Genomic DNA, 12,999 nt, shown 5'->3' with positions numbered 1-12,999 from the left:
CCAAGGGCTGTATGAATTGCATATTTTTTTTCCAGCGCACAGATCTGAAAAGCAGACTTGTAATTACCTACAGTATTTCATGTAGGTGTACCTTTCATTGCAATGTTTAAATAGAGCTGGTAACCCTTGTTTTTGTAATAAGATGCATCTCAAGACAGTATTCAGAGTAGATTAAGTTGTCTGTGCAGTCGTCTGTATTAGATATTGTCCATTTTCTTGCTTTTCTGGTCACTGGCTTCTCCCTTTTGGTTGCATTTGTAGTGTGACTGTGTCTAAGCAAAGGAATCAGGCACCCAGCTATTTCTGTTTTGTAGACATTATGATATTCTGGATATAGTACAAGATTAAAATGAAGTGAATGTCATTATTACCAAGCTATCTTAAACGAGTATCTGTCCTGGTTTCAGCTGTGATAGAGTTAATTTTCTTTCTAGTAGCTGGTAGAGTGTTATGTCTTGGATTCAGTATGAGAAGAATGTTGATAACACGCTGATGTTTTCAGTTGTTGCTAAGTAAGTAGTGTTTAGACTAAGACAGGGATTTTTCAGCTTCTCATGCCCAGCCAGCAAGAAGGCTGGAGGGGCACAAGAAGTTGAGAGGGGACCAAAGGAACATTCCATACCATGTGATGTCATGCCCAGTATATAAACTGGAGGAGCTGGCCTGGGGCAGGAGGGGGCAGATCATTGCTCGGGAACTAACTGGGCATCGGTCAGCGAGCAATTGCATTGTGCATCACTTGTTTTGTATATTCCAATACTTTTATTATTATTGTCATTTTATTATTGTTGTTATTATCATTATTATTTTCTTCCTTTCCGTTCTACTAAACCATTCTTATCTCAACCCATGAGTTTTACCTTTTTCCTTCCGATTCTCTCCCCCATCCCACTGGGGTGGGGGGGAAGTGAGCGAGCGGCTGGGTGGTGCTTAGTTACTGGCTGGGGTTAAATCACGACAGTATCGCATTGATTTGGATGCAGTTACTGCAAATCCATACTCAAGCAGCCGTGTCTTGAGTGCTTGTGTCTATCTGAGCTGGGATGGCCAAGGACAGAGCACCTTCTTCCCGCAGCAACCTTGTGAGCTCCTCCGAGACACTTTCCCAATGATTTATAGGAGGATATGGCTATCAAACAGTTGCTGAAGTGCAGTGCTTTGAAAAGTGGTTGTAAAAATAACACAGAAATGAGAAGGGATGAGACAATGGTAAGCTGCCATGTCAGTGTGCTTACGCATTATGACAGCAGATAAAATGTATCTAGTTTTAATTTTGTCTGTCTGAACATTGAATCACTCAGGTTAGACCAACTTTTATAAGTGTGGCCAGTTCACTAATTGCTTTCAAAGTATTTAAGATTTTTCTTCTTCCCTATTCCATCTTGCTGGTCATTTATTTTCCTTTTCAGGGGAATAGAAAATACTGATTCTTTCAAAAATCAATTTTATAGGAAATCTGAAGTAGTATTGGTTTGTGTTGCTTTTGTCTTTAGCTCCAATGGTTTCGTTGTTTATTTTCTTGCATTCCTTAAAACATTCTGCATATTTCACAGTGGTCAAAGTTAAGATTTTAAGTGCAAGTGCTTTTCTGTTTCTTAATCAAATGACTCCATTAAAAAAAAAAAAAGAAGAAAAGAAATTTCTTCTGTTTCTTCTTATCTAGCAACTTTCAAGCTTACGCTGTCTCCCACTAGCAGAAGACAGATGGAGAGAAGGCTTTCCAAGAAAAAGTAACCATTTCTCATTCTGATAGTGCACCTGTACCTGCCCCAACCTGTCATCGCACATCAAAGCAGCCCAATGCAGCTCTACAATTCATGTTCCTAAGTGCGCTCCCCTTCAAATCCCACATGAAGTGCAAGGTAGAATACCAGATCTCTAGTACTATCATTACCAAAGACTGACAGATCTGAAACTGCCAAAAAGCTTTTCAGTTTGGCAGCTCAAATTAATTGTGATGGTTACTCCATCAACCAAAATATTGCTATTTTCAATTTTCAGTTGCTGCACGAAACAGAAATAGGGCAAACAGGGGATCAACTCAAGGCAACCCAGTGAATAAGGAAGAGTGGCTTCTTTCAAAATTATGTCCATAACATCAATTCAAGGTTGTCAGAAACAGCTACTTTTTATACCCTAGGGACACAGAAAACACTGTATGGGAAGAAAATCTTTTCTTCCAAAGTTAACGATTTTACTCCCTCAAAGCTTGGCAGAAGTAAATTAACTTGAGAATAGTTTTGGTCTAGTTTATATAGATACTACTTAATATCTTGCTTCAGCACTCTCTTGGAACTGCATCCATCAGGTCATCAAGAGGAAGCACTTTAAAAATCATTGCTACATTCATAATATGATCCAGATGCTCAGTACTGCAGTATAGTGCTGAAGAAGAGTATCTGAAACCATTCACTGTTTCTGTGGCTTCACAGCTGCCTCCTTCTGCTCCTCCCTTCTGAGAGGTGTATTTAAGCACAAGCTACTTTCCTGCTGCCTCTGGGCTTTGAGCAGTGGATAGCTAAGGCACAACATACTAAATAGACTTTAAGACAACTTTTCCCCTCTAGTGGCTGTTGAGACAGCAATAACAGATTATTAATTTGCTATAAAATTTCCTTTCAGATGTAAGTAAAACAGTAAAAAAACCCATGCAACAAAACCAACAAAAAAACAAACAAACAAAAACCCTTGGCAAATGAACCATTGACAAGTTTAATATTTACCAATCTTGACTGATAAACAGCTTTTTCTTCTTTCAGATGCTCTTGCAAGGCAAACATACTTTATTTACGGGCCAGATTCACAGTCAATATAAATCAGCGCAGCACCACTGAAATCAAAGAAACAGTGCAGGTTTATACTAACTATGGCTTCAGTCCACGCGTTCTGATTTGATCACTTCTGCTTGGTTTTGTTCCTGTTAGCATTCAGTGTCTGCCTCTGATACTGTCATCATCTTATTACCAAAATATATCTCATCTTTTACAGGTCATCCTTATTACAGGAAATATAGCTTTGTATTTTCACTTCTCCCCTAGTAAAACTGAGCTGGGCTCACCGTCCACTCATTCTGCTACAGTTATTCCTGTGAATTCCTCTCCTAGGACACCTCAGACTGGCTTTAGACACAGAGGGCTAACACAAATTAAGTTCCCATCTACATAGATTAAGGAAGACTATCCTGTAATCAGTTTCGGGGATGTGATTTATTTCTTCAAATATTTTTTCTTCTCCTTCTAAGGATGTGCGTTTTCCTGGTGGCATTTTCCAGTGCTGGCATCTCCTTTCTATGAAGTGCTCCTCCATTTTGCTTCATCTCAGCCATTACACATTCTCCATCCCCATTTTTATCTGAATTCCCTTCCCCCCCCCCTTTTTTTTTCCTTCTTTTACCCTTTCTTAGGCATCAAAGATTATCTTAATGCTCAGCCATGAGAAGATGCTCATTCCATAGCTGAAGAGCTGCTCTAGATCACCACATCTGGATTAGCCATTTCAGCCAGCTTCCCTTGCAAAAAGAGGGGGAAAAAAGGCAACTGATAGGGTCCCATCAGTACTTAGCTGCTCTGAGCTTCTCAGAAAGTCAATTTTTCCCTACTCTGCGGTGTTGCAGGTGGTGATTAGACATAGGGCACAGTTAATTAACACAAACAAACAAACAAGGGCATTTGTCCTCTTTTTTGTTCATTCATCCTTACCAGATCTTCAGCTCTTGAGACCTTTGTTTCTCTGGACTGCTGAGCCTGGATCCATTCCTCTTCCCAATGCTGGTACCTAAGCGTTCTGCCAATTGAAGAGTAAATATAAATCATGCAATAACGATTAGGGGCTGATCAAGCAAACAGCTAAATACTCTTGTGATCAGACTAATTCATGTGATTAATCATGTAAAAGTACTTGAGGGAAAAGGCCACTTCCATGAAGGCAGTCAAGGGAAAAAAGGCTTTATGGTGTTCAAAGCTGCATTCCTTGTTTGCTGTCTTTATAAGGCTGATGTTTGTGTGTTTGTTGCAACTTTTTTTTTTAAAATGCTGCCACACTTGAGGCAATGATGCATATACTCTTTCATGGAATAAACATTATGACTTTCAACAAAATTATTACAGAAGCAACTTAAATTTCTATTTTACTGTAGGGATAATTAAGTTATTTTAAAGGTATCAGTTTCTGCTGTGATCTAACTTGTTCCAAACTGGTATATTTCACTTCAAAACACACAAACACAGCAAGATTTCATTGTGCAAGAAACTTAGTGCACAAAGTAAACTTTGGTTAAGAAATCCTGATGGTAAGATTTTTTCTCTTAACAGTTTTAAGGTTCTAGTTCTGTATCATGGGAAATGATCATGTTTTGAAGAACTTCCTTTGCTAGTGTTTGATTAAACTCTGTGACTTTCAACAGGATAGACCTGAGATAAAGCTACATACAGTATTTACAAACATGCTGTTTATTTCATCATTTTCCAGGCCTACTTCAAGAATATTTGCAATTATTTTTACCCCCAAAGACAGAGCTCACAGACAAACTTCTTATAATGAGATAAGTTTATCTTGGTTTATAGAGGAAGTTCTTCTGGATGACAGTTGAGACTAATTTTTATACTGGATATGAGATTTGGCTATAACAATAAGTTAAAATAGGAATTTTTTTTCCTGTTGCTATTTGTGATTCACTCAAGAACTAGTACACGTTATGCCGAGAGTGAAAAAGAAGAGAGATGTTATATACAGCTTTAAACTGTAGTTTGTTGTAAATTTGAAATAACTATATATAAGGTTTACTTAGCTCCCATATTTTCTCCTTTATCAAAATGCCTACTGATAGTCAACCTGCATTTCATTCTTGAAAGAGCAAACATTTGCCATGAAAAGTAAGAAAACAAAGGGATGCTCAAAATGAATAATGAAAAGTTGTATTTTATTCATGTGCAATTCATGCCTATGATTGCTTGTTTTGATTACATCTTTCAGGGGATCTGTAACTAGATTATTCTTGTAAGCTCTTCTTGTTTCTTTTTGGTCAACTTTACTAATGATAGTTATGGCAAGCTAATAATAAAGAGTAAAATTCCTTAGAAAAAGCACAACTATGCAGTTCAAATAGTAGAAGGACCCAAAGTGAGTTTTTGGATATATTGGAGAGTTTTGTGCCCTGAGCAAGTCGCTTAATCTAACCCAGTTCTTCCTAATGAAGACCACAAATAGACATGTTACCATGTTTGCAGTGTTTCAAGGACCACACAGAAGAGACATTAGCTCATGCCTGACAGCAGATGACTTCTGTTCTTTATTAATGAAACATTTAATTCCACAGAATGAAAGCACAGCAGCATCTCTCAGAAAAATTCCACAGATGCTACCAATTCAAACTGGACTTGAGCAGTTTGTTTTTGTGGTCATCTGAATTTGCATTTCAAAGTCATTTCTATTATTTCCAGCTTTCTATATAACTGCTTTTACAATGTTATGTATTCAATCTATGTTGTTTTCATTTACCACCAATTAATCATTAACTCCAGTATAGATGCACACAGTATTTCTAGAGTAAAGAATCAAAAGAAACAAAATCATTAAAATACAGTATTAAACCTTTTTTTTTAAATATAAGTGCCTGTTTCTTAAAAATAAGTTATGGCTTACTCATTTAAATATATCTGGTGACAACTACTCCGAATTTATCTTCAGTTTGTCTCAGCTGTTGCTACGTTAAGTACGTTATGCCAATGACTAATACAACTTTATGTTTTATAATAGGAAAGCCACAAACCAAACCCTCCTCGGAAGCCTCTGCCAGCAGACCCTCTGACCAAAGCACGCTATAACAGCGCCTGCACAGCGGTGCCTGGACACACAAAAGCTCTGCCTCCCGTTACTCCTGTAAGGTTAGTTCGGATCAAAATGGCTTGATATATAGTATTTCCTTCAATGACAGGTCTAAAATGTCTTCGAGCAGATCCGCTGTGCTCTGAGTAACTCTGTTCTGCTGTAACTTTTGCTGAGAGCTACACGACAACCATTTTTTCTATTTGCTTATAGAAAAGCACCCAGTATCAGAGTGATTCTCACTGGGAGTATACCAGCACAATTGCACTGATTTCCACAGAATTAGGAGAATTTATACTGCATATGAAGGTTTGACTGCAAGCACCTGACTGTGTATTTACAAAACCTGCCCACTAAATACAATTCCTTGCAAAAGAAAGGAGTTAATAAGGACCAATTTCAGGAGACACAAAGCTCTTGCACAAAAAAATTTCCTACTCGGACCACCTACAGAATTAGGCTGAGAACTGAATGCTGTTAAGATCAACCACCAATAAAAGGAATTTTCCGTTCGCACATTTCACAATGGAACATCAATTTATATCATCTGAAAATAATACCCAAAACATTCAGAAAGCACACAAATTGTACACGTAAAAAAAGAAAAAAAAAAAAAAAAGGACATTGAAGAAAAATTATCTGGAAGTGAAATAACTATGCCTAATGTTAATGGGCATAGTCAATAGTATTTTCTTACCTAATATTCTTCACTTTCCTATGAATAAAAAGTGAGCTCCAAGGAAGATAAAAGTAGTATTTTAAGTTACAAGAACTCTACTAGTGAGGCACTTAATTGCTCAGAAAATTAAAAATAGATTCAAGTTAGTTTCCTAATACTGCTAGCAAAAAGACTGCAAGGGTGAACTTTGTTTAAGCTCCTGACTGTCTATTCTAGTAAGATATTCTGAAAGTAATAATATTTCAAGCTAACTAGTACAACTTTTTGAAACCAACTGCTATTCCACAGCATTAAGTAGCATTTCTGAACAGGTGCAAAATTGATGAGCACACAAAGAAATAAAGAATTTAAAGAACAACACCTGAAACATTGAGCTAGCTTATCCCACTGGCAAGGCAGCAATTAAAACGTGAACTGGGAAAAAAAAAAAAAAAAAAAAAAAAAAAAAGGAGTCTGCTGGTACCATTTACACTTCTTGATGAGATTTGTGTATAGAGTAACATGTCTGATCTCCTCCCAGTGTGAGAGTCTGATGTTACATATCTGACATTAACCTGGGTAACTCTAAGAGGTTTTACCATTCATCTTCATGCCTCAAGCATGATGCTGGCAGTGAGAACTAAAAAAAGTTTAAATAACAATTTGCTATTTATTTTCTTTCTTTCCAACAGACCTGCTCCTAAGCATCCACCACAGGTATCCAGGTCCAGCAACACTGCTGATATGAAATGACCAGAAAATCTGACACCTTTATTTTAAAAAGTGAAGACAGAAGTTTGCACTATCTTTAAACTCCAGCTGGAGTTCATTTTTATGACAATACTTAAGATTTTTAATGTTTAAAACAGCATTATTTTTAAGAATTCTGAGCTACTGCCTTTGGTGCTGTGCTGTGCTATGGTGCTCTGTATACTTGCTCAGGTACTTGTAAATTATTAATTTATGTTGAATATTTATTACAGTGCAGTGCACTGTAGTAGATATTTTTACCATAGCTGAGTTTTCCTAAAAAGGAAGCCTTTTTTGTAATATTTCATTGAACTTGAATAATTCTGCTCTATTGGTCCTATGTAGAGTTTTTAGTTTTGATCTGTTCTTAAAGAGTGCTGATACTCATGGATAAATCAAATGTATAAACAACTCAATCTCAAAGGTTCATAACAAACTGATGAATAAAGATGTCAGGGTAAAAAAAAAAAAAATCTCTTCTGGAACATGGTGAAATGCCCGATATCTGCATACAGATGCGTAACATATATATTTAACCAAAGGATCCCTCAGTGTTAGCAGGTGTACTGTAATTTCAGTTTTCAAGTTACTGTTTGAAATCGTCGAGAAATCTGTGCTGAAAGAGGATGTGTTCACTTCGGACAAGTTCTCTTACTGAAGAAGTACTGTATATCATAAAACTGTATTTTTTTTAACCTCATTTTCCTCAAACAGAATATGGTTAGTACATATTAATGCAGATATCAGGCCTCCCAGTGTCATTACCTTTTTGATGCTTTGGTAATTAAATTCAGCTATACTGTGTAAGGTAGTACCATCTCACTATGTTGCATAGCTGTCCTGTTTAGACTGACAATACATTACACGCAGGGGGTGGGGGGAAGCCAAGCATTACAAAGAATTACATTTTAAGAATCAACTATTATACTAATTTCTTTTGCCTCATTGCTCTGCTTATCAACTGTATTTTGCATATTTACTACTGTTTTGTATTTAACTTCTAAAATATTGTTCTGGATTTCTTAATTTTCAAATCAAAATGCGTATTTTAATACATAGACTTTGGTTATCCTAAGACATGGGAAAAAATTCATCTCCTCCTTTTTACTATGTGGTAGCATTATATCTGATCTCTTCTGTACCTTCTCAGAAGCACTGCTGAATACAGTTGTTTCACCTATGCTGTAATAAAAACAATTTTCAAATATCAGTTGAAATAGAGGGAGAAGGAACTATTACCTTATATAGGTTAGTTTCCTCATTGCTTGTAGTTTTTGTTTCTTTAAGCAAAAATAAAAGCATTGATAGAAACTTGGATCGCATTTCAGTAAGTGTAATTGTATTTAATTTTCCCAGTTATTCTACATTGTAGCAACATAGCACTCATGTTTATTGATAAGGTGAATAAACCAAAATAAACCGTAGTTTAGTTTGTTGCTGAATAGCAAAGTAAAGGCTTCACAAAAGCATTTAAATTCTTAAGGAAACTCTAATAGCAGCAACAGTGCTTTATATATGGGGAATCACTACAACAGTAGGATGCTAACTTATCCTAGGCTCAGCAATGCAGTTGAAAGCAAAATGATGCTTTTTATGTATTTTACATACTTTGTATTTAAAACATTAATTTCTTCCTGTCAACAGTAGCTTTAAACCTAAAAGGGGGGGAGGGGGGCATTTAACTTTGACACATGATCTCAGTTTGCTTGTTTGAATACTCCCATTTTTAGAATGGCAAGTCATCATGCTGTATCAAAATGTTTCTGATAACAGCTGAAAATCATAAGATGAAACTGTAAGTAGTAAAAGAATGACTAAATGACTAAAAAGTTGGTATTATCTGCATCAGAATTTAATGGCACCAGCTTAAGTAAGACTTAGCACGTGTATAAACTTACAGCCTTAAAGTAACTTTTAGGTTTAAAATAAACGTGACACACCTATGCAGTCTTACAAGTATAGAAATACCCATACAGGGTACCCAATCCTACCCCCATAATTGCAAGCAGCCATCCCACCAACTGTCCACGGACCATCTGTTCTGGGACGCGAGCACACCAAAGCTAGAAAGCTTTTCGGGCGATGCTGAGAACCTGCTGAACATACAGGTGAGTGCCTCTTCACCCCTACAGAAACAACACACACACGTGTTCCCGTATGGAGGGAGACAGCAGAAGAAGGATAATAAGGACACTGTTGGGTGTCCCCAGTCCCAGCACAGTGGAGTTTTTAGATTAAAATGCCTGGATGGTCTTACAAACTGGCTTGTACCCTTCAAAGAGCCCCATACCTGGTTGTTAGCGTATTCCTGAGCTGACAAACGGTACAAGCATCCGCTGATATGCTGCCTGGTATCACATCTGCTGTTGCTGGAGGAAGGCAAAGTCCAGCAATCCATCATGGATGAGGTGTGAGAGGACATCCTTGGCTTCTGCAGCGGAGCAGTGGAAGCCCAGAGGCAATGGGGCATCGCTAATATAACACCTTTTACTGCCTTCAGTTCAGAGAGAGAGAGAGCACGCAAGCTGGGAAAAAATATGTTTAAACAAGCTGTGAACTAAGTAGATTACTAAGCTGAAAAGTATATGTCAAATTTATTAACTATTAACACGTTTCTAAAGAAGATGCTGAAGCATGTGTATCCAGTGATGTGGAATGTAGTCTTACAGCTAAGAGTGTATGATTACCTGTACAATATTATCTAATGGAGTTACTATCTTATGTTAGACATGGCTAAAGCTAGAGTTTTCTAGCTGTTTGGAAAAAAATCATAATTCCCTATCTGAAACATGGGCAAGCAACCCCAAATATCCTGTAAAAATTCCATTACTTTAAACCAATACAAGCTAGTTGCTGGCACACTACAAGCTGATTTTTTTTTCACAGCAGAACAGGCAAGTAGGTGCAATGTATATAAGAGTCACATAATCTGGAATCCTTCCAATTAGCAGATATGCAAATATATTTTTACATATTCGGATGAAAAATACTACAGGCAGAAAAGGATCTGTAATTTGGGGGGGGGGGGGGTGGCGCAGACCAAACAAGCAATCAAATACGTCTTTTGTTTTGGTGCAATTTTTTTTCCCCAGGATGTGAGTAGTAGCTGGCTGTGTGATGTTTTCATACCAAATTAGTGTCTTTATGATTAGACATGCAGATGTCATGTAAAATTCCATTGTGAAAACCAGATGAATGGCTTTACATTCTTAGGGACAGTGTAAGCAAACAAATTACCACAGGATACACCAGGATGTGAAATTTAGCACTTGCTACCCTGTGGTAGCTGCTCAGTGTATGGACCTGTCGTATCTGGTTTCAAAGAAGCGCTGTCAGCACAGGCTTTAAGTCCTGTCATAATATATCCATCTATCTCTATGCTCAGCAAACTTTAACTTTTAAATCCCCTTTAAAAATTAAGATACATCATCCTTAAAATCCTCAGGGTTTTATAGTGTTCAATTTATCTTCATAGGAGAGAGCTTCTAAAGAGACTACGCTGATGTCTGCCCTTCCTTTCTCTCTTCTTCTTCTCCCATACACATATTTCAGCCTCCCACCTACTCAACATCAGACACTGGTACAGACAAGTCCCCTTCCAGAGACAAGGCGAGAACACAGTATGCTCTCCCAAAAGCACTGCATGACAATGCTGCTATTATGCTAATCAATAGAACAGTAAGTACAAAACACCATCAAAGAAAACGAATAAATATGCAGTAAACAAAAAGAAAATTGCATATTTACCCTCTTGCTCCCCAACAAATCTCTTGGGTTTAGCATTCCTAGATTTTTTTAAAAAGCTATCAGAGTAGCAAGATTTTTTTTTTTTTAATTTCATGGAATAATTTGAGAGCCTTTTCAAAAGCTCAGAAAAGAAATAGATACATAGCTTTTTTCTTCATTTTAATTCTGATTTCTTCTGATCATTTGAGTATACAATATTAATCCTCCTATTAACTTCCAATCAAATAATACTATTTTTTAATTTAACTGTAAATTACCATGTAACAGTAAACAAATTCATTCTTTATCTCATAAGCATTCTCCAAAACACAATTTTCTAAACTCAGGAATGCTAGAACTCATTCTGCACACAGACCATCCTTCCAGATAACTACACCACACATTACCAACAATTTAACGATGCCCCATACATTACAGGCAGCTGCCCTTTTCACATAATACTTTTAAGAGACAAGCTTTAAAAGCCTAGAGCATATTGAAATAAAGTTTTGAACTCTTGGAATCTAGAACTCAGAAATCAAATACCCAACATCATCTTCAGGAGAAAGATTTGTTTCTTTTCTATTACCCTCTTCCCCCCCCCCCCCCCCCCGCTTTCTTTGAAGAAGTATACAGGTATTGTCTGTCTGTACAAATGAACAATAAATACTTAATGCTTTACTACGTGTCTAATTTTTACATACCTAAATTTATATCCTTCAACATACCTATGAATACACAACTTTCTGGTGCATAGCATCAGCATAAGAATAATTTTATATAGTTTTAAATATAACATTATAAAGTATTTCCTATGATTGTAAACAAACTAATAGAAGGAATAGAAAATTTTTAAAAACTCTTTAAGGCAGGCTATCTAAAAATACAAAGCATATTTTTTATTTGAGAAGGTGCTATCGTTAAAATAATTTAGGACTGGTGAGTAATTAACTGCTTAATACGTCATCACAGACTGTTTGTGGCATGAACGCAGATAGACCAGCATACCATTTTTATGAACCATTCATTTACAATCCTTCAGTTAAACTTCAGTTTTCTAAACTTTTCACGCTCTATGCCAGTGGGTTTTTACCAGTGCAGCAGGTTTTAACTTACATGTGCATTTCTAGTGGAATCTTCCACTTGAAGGTGCTTCAAGCAAACACAATCTGGTAATTCGACAGCTGAATTATCTGCTCATTCTTAAGTACTCTCTCTCAATAAATATACTCTTCATTATATTTGGTGTTTTGCCTATGTAATTACCCAAATGGTTATGAAAATGCCAGAGTTTCCTCAACATAAAATACAACATGCTAAGAGAAAAGAGCATCTTTCTGTATGTACAGTCCCATGTATTAAAAAAAAAACCAAACCAACTATGCAATAAATTGCCTTTTTCTTATACCTTTCATTGGCATGTCACTGATGTTAATATGTGTAGATATTCCTAGGACATTTTCCTTCTGTTAAACAGAATTGAAAAAGGAGAGATTTGCTAAACAAAAGAACTTCAGTTAAACCAAGAAAAGCATGCCATTTAGAAAAAAAACCATTAGCTGCATTGGCTATCCTGCAAACTGAAGCCATAGAAGGAGCATGTTGTAGAGACCCAGAATATAAAGCGACTACCATTAAGGAGAAAGCCTCACACAGCAGCCTTTGTTCGAGTGATTACAGAGCAGAAATTTAGAACTGCAGAAGTAGTTTACCTGCTTCTCCATGGGCCAGAATTAGCTTTGGGCAAGTAGACTAGACAGGTCACTTTTCAGGATTTTAAGTATATGGCATTGAATGGCCTTGCATTAGCTGCGTTTCAGCTGTGTGTGAGCACGCCAGCAATTTTAAAAAGCTTCCAACTCTTTGCCCTGCAGGTTTTGGCAAATTTGCAAGAGCAGGGGAAACATTACCTGCAGACCCTTTCCCCTGTAGAAAATGTAAGCAATGTGTACATACTACTACTTTTATTTTATGTAATTTATGTGTGAATGACCCTGTGGGGAAAAAATAAATACCTGATTATGCTATATATAAGAGTATGC

General features: G+C 36.8%; 1 protein-coding gene and 1 long non-coding RNA gene across 2 annotated transcripts in view; one reads left to right on the top strand and one right to left on the bottom strand.

Moving 5' to 3' along the window:
- Positions 1 to 8,570, top strand: part of ADAM12 (ADAM metallopeptidase domain 12) — a 185,199-nt gene extending 176,629 nt beyond the window's left edge. The window contains exons 22-23 of the mRNA XM_075026605.1: positions 5,755 to 5,882; positions 7,174 to 8,570. Of these exons, the coding sequence (XP_074882706.1) occupies positions 5,755 to 5,882; positions 7,174 to 7,234 (189 nt within the window). The 3' untranslated portion in view covers positions 7,235 to 8,570. The remainder of the gene's footprint in view (positions 1 to 5,754; positions 5,883 to 7,173) is intronic.
- Positions 2,739 to 9,598, bottom strand: LOC142030434 (uncharacterized). The gene is made up of 3 exons (XR_012650191.1): positions 9,522 to 9,598; positions 3,699 to 3,783; positions 2,739 to 2,830 (listed from the first exon to the last, which is right to left on the bottom strand). It is a non-coding gene; the product is annotated as an uncharacterized LOC142030434 (long non-coding RNA).
- Positions 9,599 to 12,999: the final 3,401 nt, after the last annotated feature.

This window comes from Buteo buteo, chromosome 4 (assembly GCF_964188355.1).
Source record: "Buteo buteo chromosome 4, bButBut1.hap1.1, whole genome shotgun sequence".
Taxonomy (NCBI): domain Eukaryota; kingdom Metazoa; phylum Chordata; class Aves; order Accipitriformes; family Accipitridae; genus Buteo; species Buteo buteo.
Note: the sequence above shows the minus strand (reverse complement) of the source record. Positions and strands in the feature narration are given on the sequence as shown.